The sequence below is a fragment of the Heterocephalus glaber genome, unplaced genomic scaffold (assembly GCF_053883595.1).
Source record: "Heterocephalus glaber isolate CG9 unplaced genomic scaffold, H.glaber_assembly_v1.0 deba00000621, whole genome shotgun sequence".
Lineage (NCBI taxonomy): Eukaryota > Metazoa > Chordata > Mammalia > Rodentia > Bathyergidae > Heterocephalus > Heterocephalus glaber.
In genome coordinates this window covers 18,619,871-18,632,014 of record NW_028258153.1, presented here as the reverse complement: position 1 = coordinate 18,632,014, position 12,144 = coordinate 18,619,871, and the positions used below count along the sequence as shown (strand labels likewise).

Here is a 12,144-nt window from a genome sequence, read left to right as displayed (position 1 = left end):
CTGAGCTTCCTCCTTTCCTTAGAAGAAGGGCACACAAGGGGCCAGCTTCAAGTCCCTCCTTCCTTCCTAGGCCTATAGGCTCAGGTCTACCCTCCATCCTCCCCCAGTGCCCCCAGCGCTTTTTCTAGTAAATATGGTACTGCACAAGTACTTCTAATGCTACTTGTTGAAATTTTTAATTTCTAAACTTGTTACAATTACATGGCACTTAGGTTCATAAAGCACTTTTATCAAGGTATTTCCAGTTCTGTGCACTCAACTGCACACAAAAAAATACTGAATTTACAGATAAAAGTAAAACAGGGCTATGTTCTCCTCTACAACAGTAATGATTCCAAATAAAGTTAGCTGCAAGATTTAAAGTTTTCTACCTTCTACAGCATAGTGTGGAATTTTAGATATTAAGTACCTTAGGAGCCTTCTCAATTTCAACAAGACACATCCTGCAGTTTCCAGCAACGGACAGCCTTTCATGGTAACAGAACCGAGGGATCTGCATGCCAACCTTCTCACAAGCCTAGAAGACAAAACAAAACACAATTTGCACTGGGTACAGTAGTGCATACCTGTGACTCCAGGTAGATTGCAAATTTGAGACCAGTCTGGGCAACTCTGCAAAATTGTGTTCCATGCCCAGCACTGTAAAAATAAATAAATAAAGTTTTTTAAAAGTTTTCCATTAGAATAACCTGACTTCATCCTGTTCTTGCTGAAGAAGAGGCCATCTTATTACTCCTGCCATAAATATCTGTCTTTATCCATTGTAACATCAGTTCCTAAAGACACAGTATTTCCCTCCTCCTTTGCTCTTGATTCCAACTCCTGCTGGCTCTGAATCTAAAGAACCTCACAAGGGGCTGGGGATTTAGCTCAGTGGCACCACACCTTCCTCGCAAGTGCAAGGTCCTGAGTTCAATACCCGGTACCAGGGGGGGAAAAAAATAAAGAGAGAACCTCACAGGATCTAAAAACCTCAGCATGCTGTCATCTGTTATGGAAAACCTGGATAAAGTATTCTCAGACTGTGCCAAAGGGTTGACTTCCCATGTCTGCTTTGAACCACAGTCCACAAAAGCTCCTTCTTCAAAGTCTGTCCTAGCGGTTTCACATCTGGACTTCCTCTTTGCTCAACTCCCTTCCTTTGTATCAGAGATAGCAAACTGCACTATCTAGCTGGCTACGATCCACTTCTGCATTTGGTTCCATATATGCCCTCCTCCCCCAGGACTCTTGTCTTCACTCTGCCTGAACCTCTTTCTGGTTTCTGTTTGCCAATTAAGAGAAGATAGCCCTGTCCCTCTAATGATCACCGCTTCTTCTCTGTAAGTTCTTCCTTCTTCTAGCCTATAGACACGTTCAAATATCCTCTACAGTCAGCTCTTCCATCCTCAGCTCTCATTCTAATCCCATTAATTTCCAATTAAGCATTTAGGCAGCAAAAAATGTTCTAAGTTCTTATGTGCTCAAAGCAGCAAGAATAAAAGACAATTTCCCAGTTTTCATTCTAGTTTACATTCCATGATTACATCTAAACCTTTCCTTAAAGCCCTGACAGTCCACTTTTCTAACCTTTGAATTTAAATAGGTATTTGCATGTATATGTTCCATAGATAGTTAAAATTCAAGTTATTTCTGTCCCCTACATATATCCCCAAACAAGCTAAAAAAAAAGGAAAATCAGAAGAACTCCTGTTTTCCATCATTCCTAAACATCTGTTTATCTACATCTTATCATTCCTTGAATATACCTTTCTTGTTTTCATTCCCATTATTCTTATCTATTTTAGGCCCTTTTATTTCCTGCTCCACATATACTCTTTCCTTCTCTCTCTCCAGTTTTGCCATTTTCCAAACTATCATCCTTTACAGTTACTATTGTGATTATTAGACACCAAAATTTCTCACTGTCAAACAACAATCTCTTTTCCTTGGCAGGTTATCGTATTTCGTGACTAGACCTTCCCTTCATCAATAACTTGATTTCCTGTCATCTTATCTCTTTATTCCTTATGATTTATCACTAATGAACTACTTGAAACTTCCTAAACATAATGAGCTATTTCAAGGTTTAAAACCTCCTCAGGGATCACCTGAGATGCCCCTGGCATCTGTTTCTACCAAAACTTTCCACTCCCCCCACCAGTGTACCTTGCACATACTTTCATTACACATTCAACCCTTTCATATCTGTCTAGCAGAGAATCTAGAAATTATTGCTGAAAATAACAGCCAACACTTAGCTCTGTAATAACCCACAGATGGAATGAAGCATCATTTCATGACTAACTCTGTTATTTCTGGAGAAATTTGGAAGATTATGAATTCAAGAACATAGTATGCTCCATTTACCTGCTTTTTAGGTTGCATCCTTAGAAAAGGTATTAAAAATAGAAGGTTACATAAAGTGAAAAGCTTCCAGCAGACCAACAACAAACTAAGGTTACTTTTTCATAAACTTAATTATTGTAACTAGTTTAGGTAACTTAATGCTTTTTAATGGGTATCATATGCGAGGTAGAAGTGAAACAAAGTAACTACCACAGTTCATTAAGAATGACAAAAACAGGGCCAGGGATTGAGCTCAGTGGTTTAGTCTGCTTTGCAAGCGCAAGGACCCGAGTTCGATCCCCAGTACCAAAAAAAGAATGCCAAAAACATAAAAGGACAACTCACTTTGAAATGTGAACATTGAAAATCAAATTATTTTCATATAATTTTGCTATTTGTAGTTCTTTCTAAGAAGCAAATAAATGGTTTAATGAAAATAAATAATTTTCTTAAAATCACAGAACACATATATTAATGAAAATAAAGAATCAGAGCATATACCCACTTGGAGGACAGTAGTCCCAGGCTCCACCATGACAGACTGGCCATCAACAAACACTTCAATCAAGTTGCTTGCCACTGTGGCAGTTGTTCGAACTGATCACCAAGAGAAAGCCAAAAACAAATTAACATCACTGAATTTATTATGGCAAAGAATAATGGATTAATTAACTATGGAAAATTTTTCTGCATTTTATAGTATTCTTCTATTTCTCTAGGTGAAAACTTTTAAAATACTGAATTAGAAAAAAAGCTTTTTCAATCCTGTATGTATATCAAACAATATTGCTGTCTACTTCTAATAGTAGCTCAAATTGAGACTTCTAATAACACTTTTCAAAAACAAAATGACTCATTTTTCCATTTTGGCTTTGATGTGCGGTTCCTCATACAGTACTTCCAATGATATATAATTTCTACAAACTAAGGTAAAGTTATTTCGAAAATTTTTCTGTCAACTTAGATCACTTATTTTTATTTTATTTAAAACAAATTAGGGGGGCCAGGATGTAGCTCAGTGGCGCTGCACCTTCCTGGTAAGTGCAAGGTCTTGAGTTTGATCCCTGGTACTACAGAAACAAACAAACAAAACAAATTAGGGGTTTCGGGTTTTTGAAAAGATATTCCACAGACTTATAAATTTACAAAGGTAAGTCTAATAGGAATGCAAAAAACCAACTCACCATATCCAGTAGAAGACTTAGAAAGGCCTGCTAAGGCCCTTCTAACAGGTATCCTTAACATATTGCTAAAAATGAAACAAAGAAAAGTAATATTATTGTAGAGAGAAAAAAATCCAATCATAAAATTTTTCGTATTGTTTTATGGTTTTAAACTACTTTGCACATATTAAGTCATCGTGTATTCATAAATCTTGACATTTTTCCTCAAATACTGTACAAGAATATTACCTTACAAGCAGGTAAGGAGTAGCCAGTATATAAATTTGGGCTAGGTGAAGGACAGCTTTATTGTTTTATAACCATAAAGAAATGATGAAATTTAAACACTATAATACAATAAAATAAACTCCAAGAATAACTGTGCTTGGCCCAGCATGGTAGTGCACACCTATCATCCCAGCACTCTGGGAGGCTCAGGCAGGAGGATTCCCAAGTTTGAGCTCAGCATGGGCAATTTACTGACTTAGCAAGAACCTGTCTCAAAATACAAAATTAAAGAAAGGGCTGGGGATATAGCTCAGTGTCAAGGCCATGGGTTCAGATCCCAAGTACTGCAAAAAACAAACAGTTTATCATTAACAGCCGTATAAAATAAAGCCTACCTTTCTGCCTTTTCTCCCGACATGCATTCTACCAGTGAGTACTTGCTAAGCTCAGTTATTTCCTAAAATGTTCCTAGGATTCCTGTCTTGAGCTACCTTACAAGCCAATTTTCTGTGCTAAGCAAAACATTTCTTTTACAGACTTACAACAATCGGCTTATATGCTTTGTTCTACCCTTACTTTATTATGATCCCTTTGAATCTTTCCTTCTTCAGTAACTAAACGCAAGACTGGTACACACTAAGCTTCTCAAGTGGGGGCAATTTTGCTCCCTAAGAATGTCTGGCAATGTCTGGAGAGACTGTGGTCACAACTGGGGAAAGGCTACTGGCATCTAATGGGTTGAGGGCAGGTTGCTGTTAAGCATTGTACAGTGCACATGACAGCAACCCAAAATAAGGAATTAGCCAAAGTATCAACATTGCTGCTCTGAAAAGTTTACTGAATTACTGAAATATATAGAAACAGATTATAAAAACATTACCACTTAAATAAAGACACATAGGCAAAGAGAAAAACTATCAGAACTTTAGTTTTTCTGTGCACTCACCTGATCACATAGGTTAAATATTGAACTTTTTTTTTTTTGAGACAGTGTCTAGGCACATAGTTCAGGCTGGCCTGAACTCATGATGATCCTTCTGCTCCAGCCTCTGGAGTGCTGGGATTATAGGCATGTGTCACCACACCCAGCTAAACACTGAACTTCTGGTCTACTCATTTGATCATACAGACTCAGCATCTAAACTGTAACGGGCACAACACACACACACACTGACACACATAGTAAACCAGATTTTACTAAATCAAATATTAACAGATTCAAAACCAACAATCTGAGGATGTAGCTCAGTAGTAGGGTGCTTGCTCAGCTTTGGCACAAGGCATTGGGGTTGATTCCTAGCGCATGCAAAAAAAATCAACAATCACTATGTATTTCACACAATTTTAAGACTTTAATATTATCTCTAATACAAAAGTAGTGCTAACTTTAGATAAGAAGTCAAACAGAACTAGACTATGTCTTGAACATCCAGTATCAAACGGAATACCGCACAGCTTCAAAGTAAGAAACACAGATTTGCGGCACTTTGGCTTGTGCCTTAAACAGACTTATCACGTTGGGATGGAAATACTTACAGTCATCTCATCAGAGGCTGAAGAAGATGAACATGATGAACTAAGAGTATGTGAACAAGAAGAATGTGAGCAAGATGAACAATGCTCAAGCAAGTGCTAGAGAGAGACTAAGGACACGTGAAATAGCTACAGTATGCCTACATATCACTTCATTCTTGGGTATTCAGCTTAGTGGTCAGTGTGCAATAAATTCAAGTTCTGCTATTTGGAACTCTTTGGAATTTTTTCGATCCACAAATGACTGAATTTGCAGATATGGAGGACAAGTGTACCTCTATTAGGTGGGAAAATATTAATGACCAATCACTTCTAAAACTAGACTGAATATTTTTCCACATAGACACTATAGTTGTCCATATGTTTCCCATGTATTCACTTCTCTACCTCCAAATTATTTCCCTATTCCAAGCCACCACCATCTTTTGTCTGGACTATTCCAACAGCCTGGCTTCCAGTTTCTACGCTACCCTTCTCTCCATGGCCTCAGACTGAAAGAATCTTTCCTTCAGATCCGTCTAAGCCCTTTCAATCCTTCAAATCTTGGCTTAAATCCTTTTCTCAGGCTTTCAGCACCAGCTTATATAAACATTTCCTAACTGGTCCCCAATCATATTGATATGGGGAAAAATATGTAACTCCTAACTTGCTGGATGTCAGATATGCTGAGCTGGTATTTCCTGAAGTTGAAGAATGAATTCTAAGGACCAACAGAGGTTAAGAGTAAGAAAAACTTAGGGCTGGGGATTTAGCTCAGTGGTTCCAGCACCTGCCTTGCAAGCTCAAGGTCCCAAGTTTGATCCCCGGTACAAAAAAAAAAGAAGAGTAAGAAAACTTATTAGAAAATAGGAATAGCTTTTGAAACACAGGAGGGGCCCCCAGTGGGTTGCCAAAGAGGCCACTTCTCTGCAAAAAGTTTTTTTTTTTTTTTTTTGGTACCGGGATCAAACTCGGGACCTTGCACTTGCAAGGCAGGCAACGGAACCACTGAGCTAAATCCCTAGTCCTCTCTGAGAAAGTTTTATACAGCAAAGTCACAAAGTGGGTCAACATGGATCAAAACTATAAACCAATAAGATTACAAGTATAGCTGCTTGGCTAATATTGATCCAATAGTAGAGAGGGCATATGGATGACATCATTGACCTTGGCCAATAATCTATAATTTTAGTCTTGTCTTCAGTCTTAGTTTTAGCTGTCTTAGTCTTAGTGGTTGGGAGAGGATGACCCACACCTAATGAGATAATGGTTTATTTATGTGGGAAATTTCAAACTTCCATCCCTGAGGGAAGTATGCAAATCTGGCCTTTGAGACTTCAATCTACTTTAAGTGTGCCTTTAGCCACCGTTTTGACGTGTTCTCATCTGTACTGACTCCCTGGAGGCCTATCCCTGTCTGACTACCTATAATATTTCCACCTAATTTAGCTATCTATAATATTACCCATTTTATTTTTCTTTATGGACACATTTTGGTAATACACGTTTAGTAACTATTTGCTATGTGAATTAAATTTCTAATTTCTGCCTATCATTTATGGAGAGCATTTCCTGGAATCAAAAAGTGAAGGTGTTTGGGCAGTCTCGTAACATTCCGTTTAACGATGCACACACATACAAACACACCAATTGTGCTCTGCCCAACAAAAGAGAAAAAAAAAGAAAAAGGGGACTTCATGTAACAAAAATTGCATGCTATGGTTTCCATACTTTCAATTAGTGGCTGAGCAGAGCTGTGTCTAATCCATGATCCTACAATACATGCATCTGATACCCAGAATTGGTAAATAACGTAGCTGTGTTATTCGTGGTAAGACTTTGGGCTAACTTTCTTAAAGTCCTTTTTGTCACTTTCCTGGTCAGTGAAAGGAATAAAACTGTTACCCAACGTGGTCAATGGACAAAACACAAAAGAGGAGTGGACGGTTGTAAAGGCAACAGAGACTAAGCAATGACTCACTGCTCTGGTGTAGCAAATGAAATTTGGGGCAAATATTTAGTCTAGGCCTAAGCTACCTGGGACACTGACCCTCTCTCGCGGACAAAACGGCTTTCTCCTGACAGGTCAATGCCCTGCTTTTCATGTAGAGGGACTGTCGCTCTTAAACTTGCATGAGGGCTAGGACTCCCGAGGTCTCCCGGTCCTCCTCATCCTTTCTGCTCCATCGGACCAGAAACCAAAGCTAACAGCCCTCCCCTGTCTTCTCCCGGAGGTTCCCAAGGCAGCCGGGTGGGAGGTGGTGCCCAGTCAAGGACAAGAGGAGAATGGGTTGCCTCGGCCAAAGGGTACATTCTGGTCAAGAAATAAACCCAGGACCAAGGCACTTTAGCCTTCCAACCTAAACACAACCTCACCTTCTCCTCGGAGCAGGTGAGAGTGCTCCGCTGGTGTGTCCAGACCCCACGGACCCCTCAGAGACAGGGTCGCTTATTCAATATGGCGGCCCCGGGTAATTCTGTCAGCCGGGCTAGGAGAACGGAAAGCCAGGAGGGACCAGAATCTCCAGATTCGACAATTTCCGGATTAGATTGACTTCGGCAATTTTCGTCAGTCTGACGGCGGGTGGGAAGGAGGTGGAAAGGACGACTTCGACCTGCAGTTCCGCCGGAAATTGGCGGTGCCACCAAGCCGCGCTGCTTCGTTTGTCTCCGGTGCTTTAAAGGGCGGTTCGCGTAGTTTTCGTGAGCCGTAGAGGTACAAATTTAAGAAATTCCCCTTGTATTAATTTGTTTCCAAAAACACTGAAAGGTCTGCGAACATTTGGTGGGCCATTTAATTCGGGTCTCGCAGTGTTTACTGGAGGAATGAGAATAGGAGCGTACTGTGACCTTTAACCTCCGGCCTGGCGATATGGAGGGGAACGCCTCCGTCGCTATATAAGGCGTTTTCCGGCTGGCAGGGACCCTTTTTTTCCTCTTAGTGCTGGGCGCCGACCTTTGGCGCTCTTCGGTCCGCCGCTGCCCAGCTCCCACAGACAGGCGAGACCATGGGTTTCGGAGACTTGAAAAGCCCCGCTGGCCTCCAGGTGCTCAACGATTACCTGGCGGACAAGAGCTACATCGAGGGGTGAGCCGATGGGCGGCGGCCGCGTCTTGGCCAGGCCACGTGGCGGGCTGGAGCGCGAGGGAGGAGGCCGCGCCCTGGAGGACTGTTCAGGGAGAAGTTAAAATGTGCTTTGTTCTTCGACTCAACCAAGTTCCTGGCGTCTTCTCCCCGTGTTGACCTGTAGCTAGTGATGCCCTGTAGATCGCAGTCTCGGAGATCTCTCCCGAGTGGTAGATGTTCTGAGGATAGTGGGGCGACCCTAACAGATGGTCTTCGATTTTAAGCACCTGTTAATTTAAGGAAACTGATAAACCAGCATGGTAGATGTGGACGGGTTTGAATTCCATGAATTACTTTGGTGGATATAGCGATTATCACTTTTACCTGTTTTCAAGGCGTACTTATTTTTCTATCTTTGGCAGGTACGTGCCCTCACAAGCAGATGTGGCAGTATTTGAAGCAGTCTCCTGCCCACCACCTGCCAATTTGTGTCATGCCCTACGTTGGTACAATCACATCAAGTCTTACGAAAAGGGAAAGGCCAGGTAAAAGTGTCTTTGCATCTAATTGAGGGATAAAACTGTTTTCTAAACTTCAACAGGATTTTCACATGAGGAAATTGGACCCAGGCTACCCTAGCTTTGTTGGGGTGTATTGTAGGCTAATTTCTTTGTGACCTTAGAAGGCCAAGAGACTGAAGTCCTCCATTTTTTTCACAGAACAGATAGAACATGGACAACAGCAATTCAACTTTTACCCACACTGTCCTGTCCTGCCAATGTGCCTCAATCCTGACCTGGGGGGGCCAGCGCTGGGTCGAGAGGGTAGCTCATTCATTCAGTCCTGGGCCATTCTTCTGAAACTGCCAACAAGGTTGGAAGTTTGGGGAAGTGGACTCCTATTCACTAAGAATGGATCTGACCATACTTAATGAAATCTCAAATGTTCATACTGAAAAAGTAAATCATAGTATTGGATGAAACATCTCATATGTACTAATGTTTTCTGGGTGAGGAGTATTTACTGGGAGTGTGTTAAGGGGTAAATTATTACAAAAGAGATCTAATGATAAGGAGCAATAAAAAGATATTCTTGTGTACTTTGTAGAAAGGGACATTATGCCAACTTAGTGGTTTAATTTAACATTTTTTTCAAGCCTGCCAGGAGTGAAGAAAGCTTTAGGCAAGTATGGCCCTGCCAATATGGAAGACACCACAGGAAGTGGAGCTGCAGAGAATAAAGATGATGATGATGATATTGATCTCTTTGGGTCTGATGATGAAGAGGTATGCCATCTTTTTACGTCAAAGTAAATTGGTAGGCAGTGTACCTGTATAAGTACAGTGTAGCCAGTTTTCCTGGGTTTGAATCCTGGCTTCACTATATTATCAGACTTTACACAGTTCTCACTGGTTACGTGATGAATAAAATCAAATCACCATCTTTCGGCTGAGCTCCTGATGGATTTGCTTTTTTCTGATAAAGCTGGTATTTGTGATGATCTCACCACCAGCTTCAAGCAGAGAAACAACAGCTTTGTGAAATAATTACAATTTTTCTTTCCAGGAAAGCGAAGAAGCAAAGAGGCTAAGGGAAGAACGACTTGCACAGTATGAGTCTAAGAAAGCCAAAAGTAGGTCATTTATTCTAAGTGGTGTTCATTTATCTTCATTCCATAATAATGTGAGGAACTTTTTATGTTTTTGTTTTGTTTTGTTTTTTTGGTACTGGGGATCGAACTCGGGACCTTGCACTTGCAAGGCAGGCGGCAGAACCACTGAGCTAAATCCCCCGGCCCGAGGAACCTTTTATGAAGCTTGACCTCAAAGTAATTTCTTCCGTGTTTGTTGAGTGTGTCAGTGTTTTAAAACTTTTCATAGCATTTCTTCCTGTTAAAACTTCCACAGCTACTGGTCTGCAGCTGTTGTTAATCATAGCAGCTGTGGCATTCCACTGTGGGAAAGGAATTGTCACACAACTGAATACCTCTTTCTTAGCCAAAAGGAAAGTGGGCATGTGTGTGACAGACATAAGATGCATTCTGTTCTTTTGTTTGAATAAGGAGATAGTCCATTTCAAAACCCAAATTGGGGTTTTTATTTTTGTCCTTGTAGTACTAGGAACTGAATCCAGGGCCTTTGTACTTAGCTATACCCCCAGCCCTTTTTCAATTTTTATTTTCTTCCAGGGATCGAACTCAAGGCCTTGAATTTGTGAGGCAAGCACAGCACCACTGAGCTAAATCCCCCAGCCCCTCAATTTTTATTTTCAGATAGGGTCTTGAGTAGCTAAATTGCCCTGGCTGGGCCCGCTCATACTTGGAATCATCCTGCCTCAGTCTCCCACAGTGCTGGGATTTGCAGGCGTGGGCCACCACACCCAGCTGAGTATTGGACTTGGGTGAAAAAATAAAATTGTGCTTAATGCTATTTTTTTGTTTGTTTTTTGTTTTGGTACTGGGGATCAAACTCAGGACCTCATGCTTGCAAGGCAGGTGCTAGAACCACTGAGCTAAATCCCTGGCCCTTAATGCTGTTTCTTATTTTCTAGAACCTGCACTTGTTGCCAAGTCTTCCATCTTGCTAGATGTGAAACCTTGGGATGACGAGACAGATATGGTAAAGTTAGAGGAGTGCGTCCGCAGCATTCAAGCAGATGGTTTGGTCTGGGGTTCCTGTGAGTTTAGTTTTTGCATTTTATCATTGGCACCTGAAAGTTGTGTATATTTTAACTGCCCATCAATAAGGCATCTCTAACCAGATTTTTCTTAATTTTTTTTAAAGCTAAACTAGTTCCAGTGGGATATGGAATTAAAAAACTGCAAATACAGTGTGTAGTTGAAGATGATAAAGTTGGAACAGATATGCTGGAGGAGCAGATCACTGCCTTTGAGGACTATGTGCAGTCCATGGACGTGGCTGCTTTTAACAAGATCTAAGATTCATCCTGGATCATTGCACTTCAATAAAGCTTGAAGAACAGCCCTTGGCTCTTGAATCTCTTAAATAAGGGGTGAATCATAGTGCAATCTATACTCATTAATTAAGTCCTCAGCAATGTATAATGCTGCTGATATAATTAACAAATCTCACTTGAAAATAGTAAGGGTGAGAAGGTACAGAATGTGCAGTAGTACCAGAGCACATCTAGCCCAGGAGGAGGGAAGACTTGCCAAAATTTGTCATAGATAATAATCACTTGTACACACATTGTAAGTTTGTAATGAGTTACACTGTAAAGTTGGAACCTGTTGATTACTGGGAATGATAACGTGTCCATGGATGAATTCTATATAGTTGATTGTCAGACAAGTTTGCCCTTCGTGTAAAGGTACGTGGTGGGCTATTTCACTTAGATTGGGGAATGAATTGAACTTCATACAAGTAGGACAATAAGTTGAGTGTTAGCTATGAGTTGAAAACTGCCTTCCTCCTACCCCTGGGGTCCCGGACTTTTTCAGTACTTGGGATTCAACCTAGCACCTTTGCACTAAACATTTGTTTGAAGTACTGGTAGATAGGCTCTAAGTTCCCCAAGCTGGCCTTGAATTTGCCATCCTGCTTCAGCCTCCCAGAGTCTAGGATTACAGGTGTACACCACTACACCTGGCTTTTACTGTGGTCGCCACCCAGTACCAAGGATTGAACCTGGGGACTTTGCATAAACTGCATTTTTTTTTTTTTTTCCTTGTACCAGGGATTGAACTCTGGACCTTGGGCTTGTGAGGCAGCCGGTGAAACTACTGAGCTAAATCCCTGGCCCAAGCCACATACTTTTTAAACTAATATCTTTATAAAAGTGAACCGAAGGAAAGTTATTTTTGAAATGGAAACCAAAGAAGTCAGA

At 40.9% G+C, this 12,144-nt stretch overlaps 2 protein-coding genes and 2 non-coding genes across 4 annotated transcripts in view; 3 read left to right on the top strand and 1 right to left on the bottom strand.

Annotated features, from left to right (window-relative positions):
- The window catches only part of Ndufs1 (NADH:ubiquinone oxidoreductase core subunit S1), a 31,957-nt gene extending 24,163 nt beyond the window's left edge, over nucleotides 1-7,794 (bottom strand). Inside the window, exons 1-4 of the mRNA XM_087206258.1 lie at nucleotides 7,608-7,794; nucleotides 3,513-3,577; nucleotides 2,834-2,925; nucleotides 410-517 (exon numbers count right to left, since the gene is read on the bottom strand). Of these exons, the coding sequence (XP_087062384.1) occupies nucleotides 410-517; nucleotides 2,834-2,925; nucleotides 3,513-3,573 (261 nt within the window). The 5' untranslated portion in view covers nucleotides 3,574-3,577; nucleotides 7,608-7,794. The remainder of the gene's footprint in view (nucleotides 1-409; nucleotides 518-2,833; nucleotides 2,926-3,512; nucleotides 3,578-7,607) is intronic.
- A 67-nt stretch (nucleotides 7,795-7,861) lies between these two features.
- On the top strand, nucleotides 7,862-11,279 carry Eef1b2 (eukaryotic translation elongation factor 1 beta 2). Its single transcript, XM_004851158.4, has 6 exons — nucleotides 7,862-8,319; nucleotides 8,721-8,843; nucleotides 9,455-9,584; nucleotides 9,865-9,931; nucleotides 10,849-10,974; nucleotides 11,082-11,279. Exons 1-6 carry the CDS (start codon nucleotides 8,240-8,242, stop codon nucleotides 11,234-11,236), a joined length of 681 nt encoding a protein of 226 aa, XP_004851215.1. The 5' UTR covers nucleotides 7,862-8,239; the 3' UTR covers nucleotides 11,237-11,279.
- LOC147829377 (small nucleolar RNA SNORD51) lies at nucleotides 9,708-9,786 on the top strand. Its single transcript, XR_015449262.1, has one exon. It is a non-coding gene; the product is annotated as a small nucleolar RNA SNORD51 (small nucleolar RNA).
- Nucleotides 10,198-10,331, top strand: LOC147829376 (small nucleolar RNA SNORA41). The gene has a single exon (XR_015449263.1). It is a non-coding gene; the product is annotated as a small nucleolar RNA SNORA41 (small nucleolar RNA).
- Nucleotides 11,280-12,144: the final 865 nt, after the last annotated feature.

Excerpts from the sequence above, each read along its gene's own strand:
- Eef1b2 (XM_004851158.4), top strand. The coding sequence starts at position 8,240 with ATGGGTTTCGGAGACTTGAAAAGCCCCGCTGGCCTCCAGGTGCTCAAC. Across the intron at positions 8,844-9,454 it reads TACGAAAAGGGAAAGGCCAG|CCTGCCAGGAGTGAAGAAAG; the intron begins GTAAAAGTGTCT and ends ATTTTTTTCAAG. Across the intron at positions 9,585-9,864 it reads TTGGGTCTGATGATGAAGAG|GAAAGCGAAGAAGCAAAGAG; the intron begins GTATGCCATCTT and ends TTTTCTTTCCAG.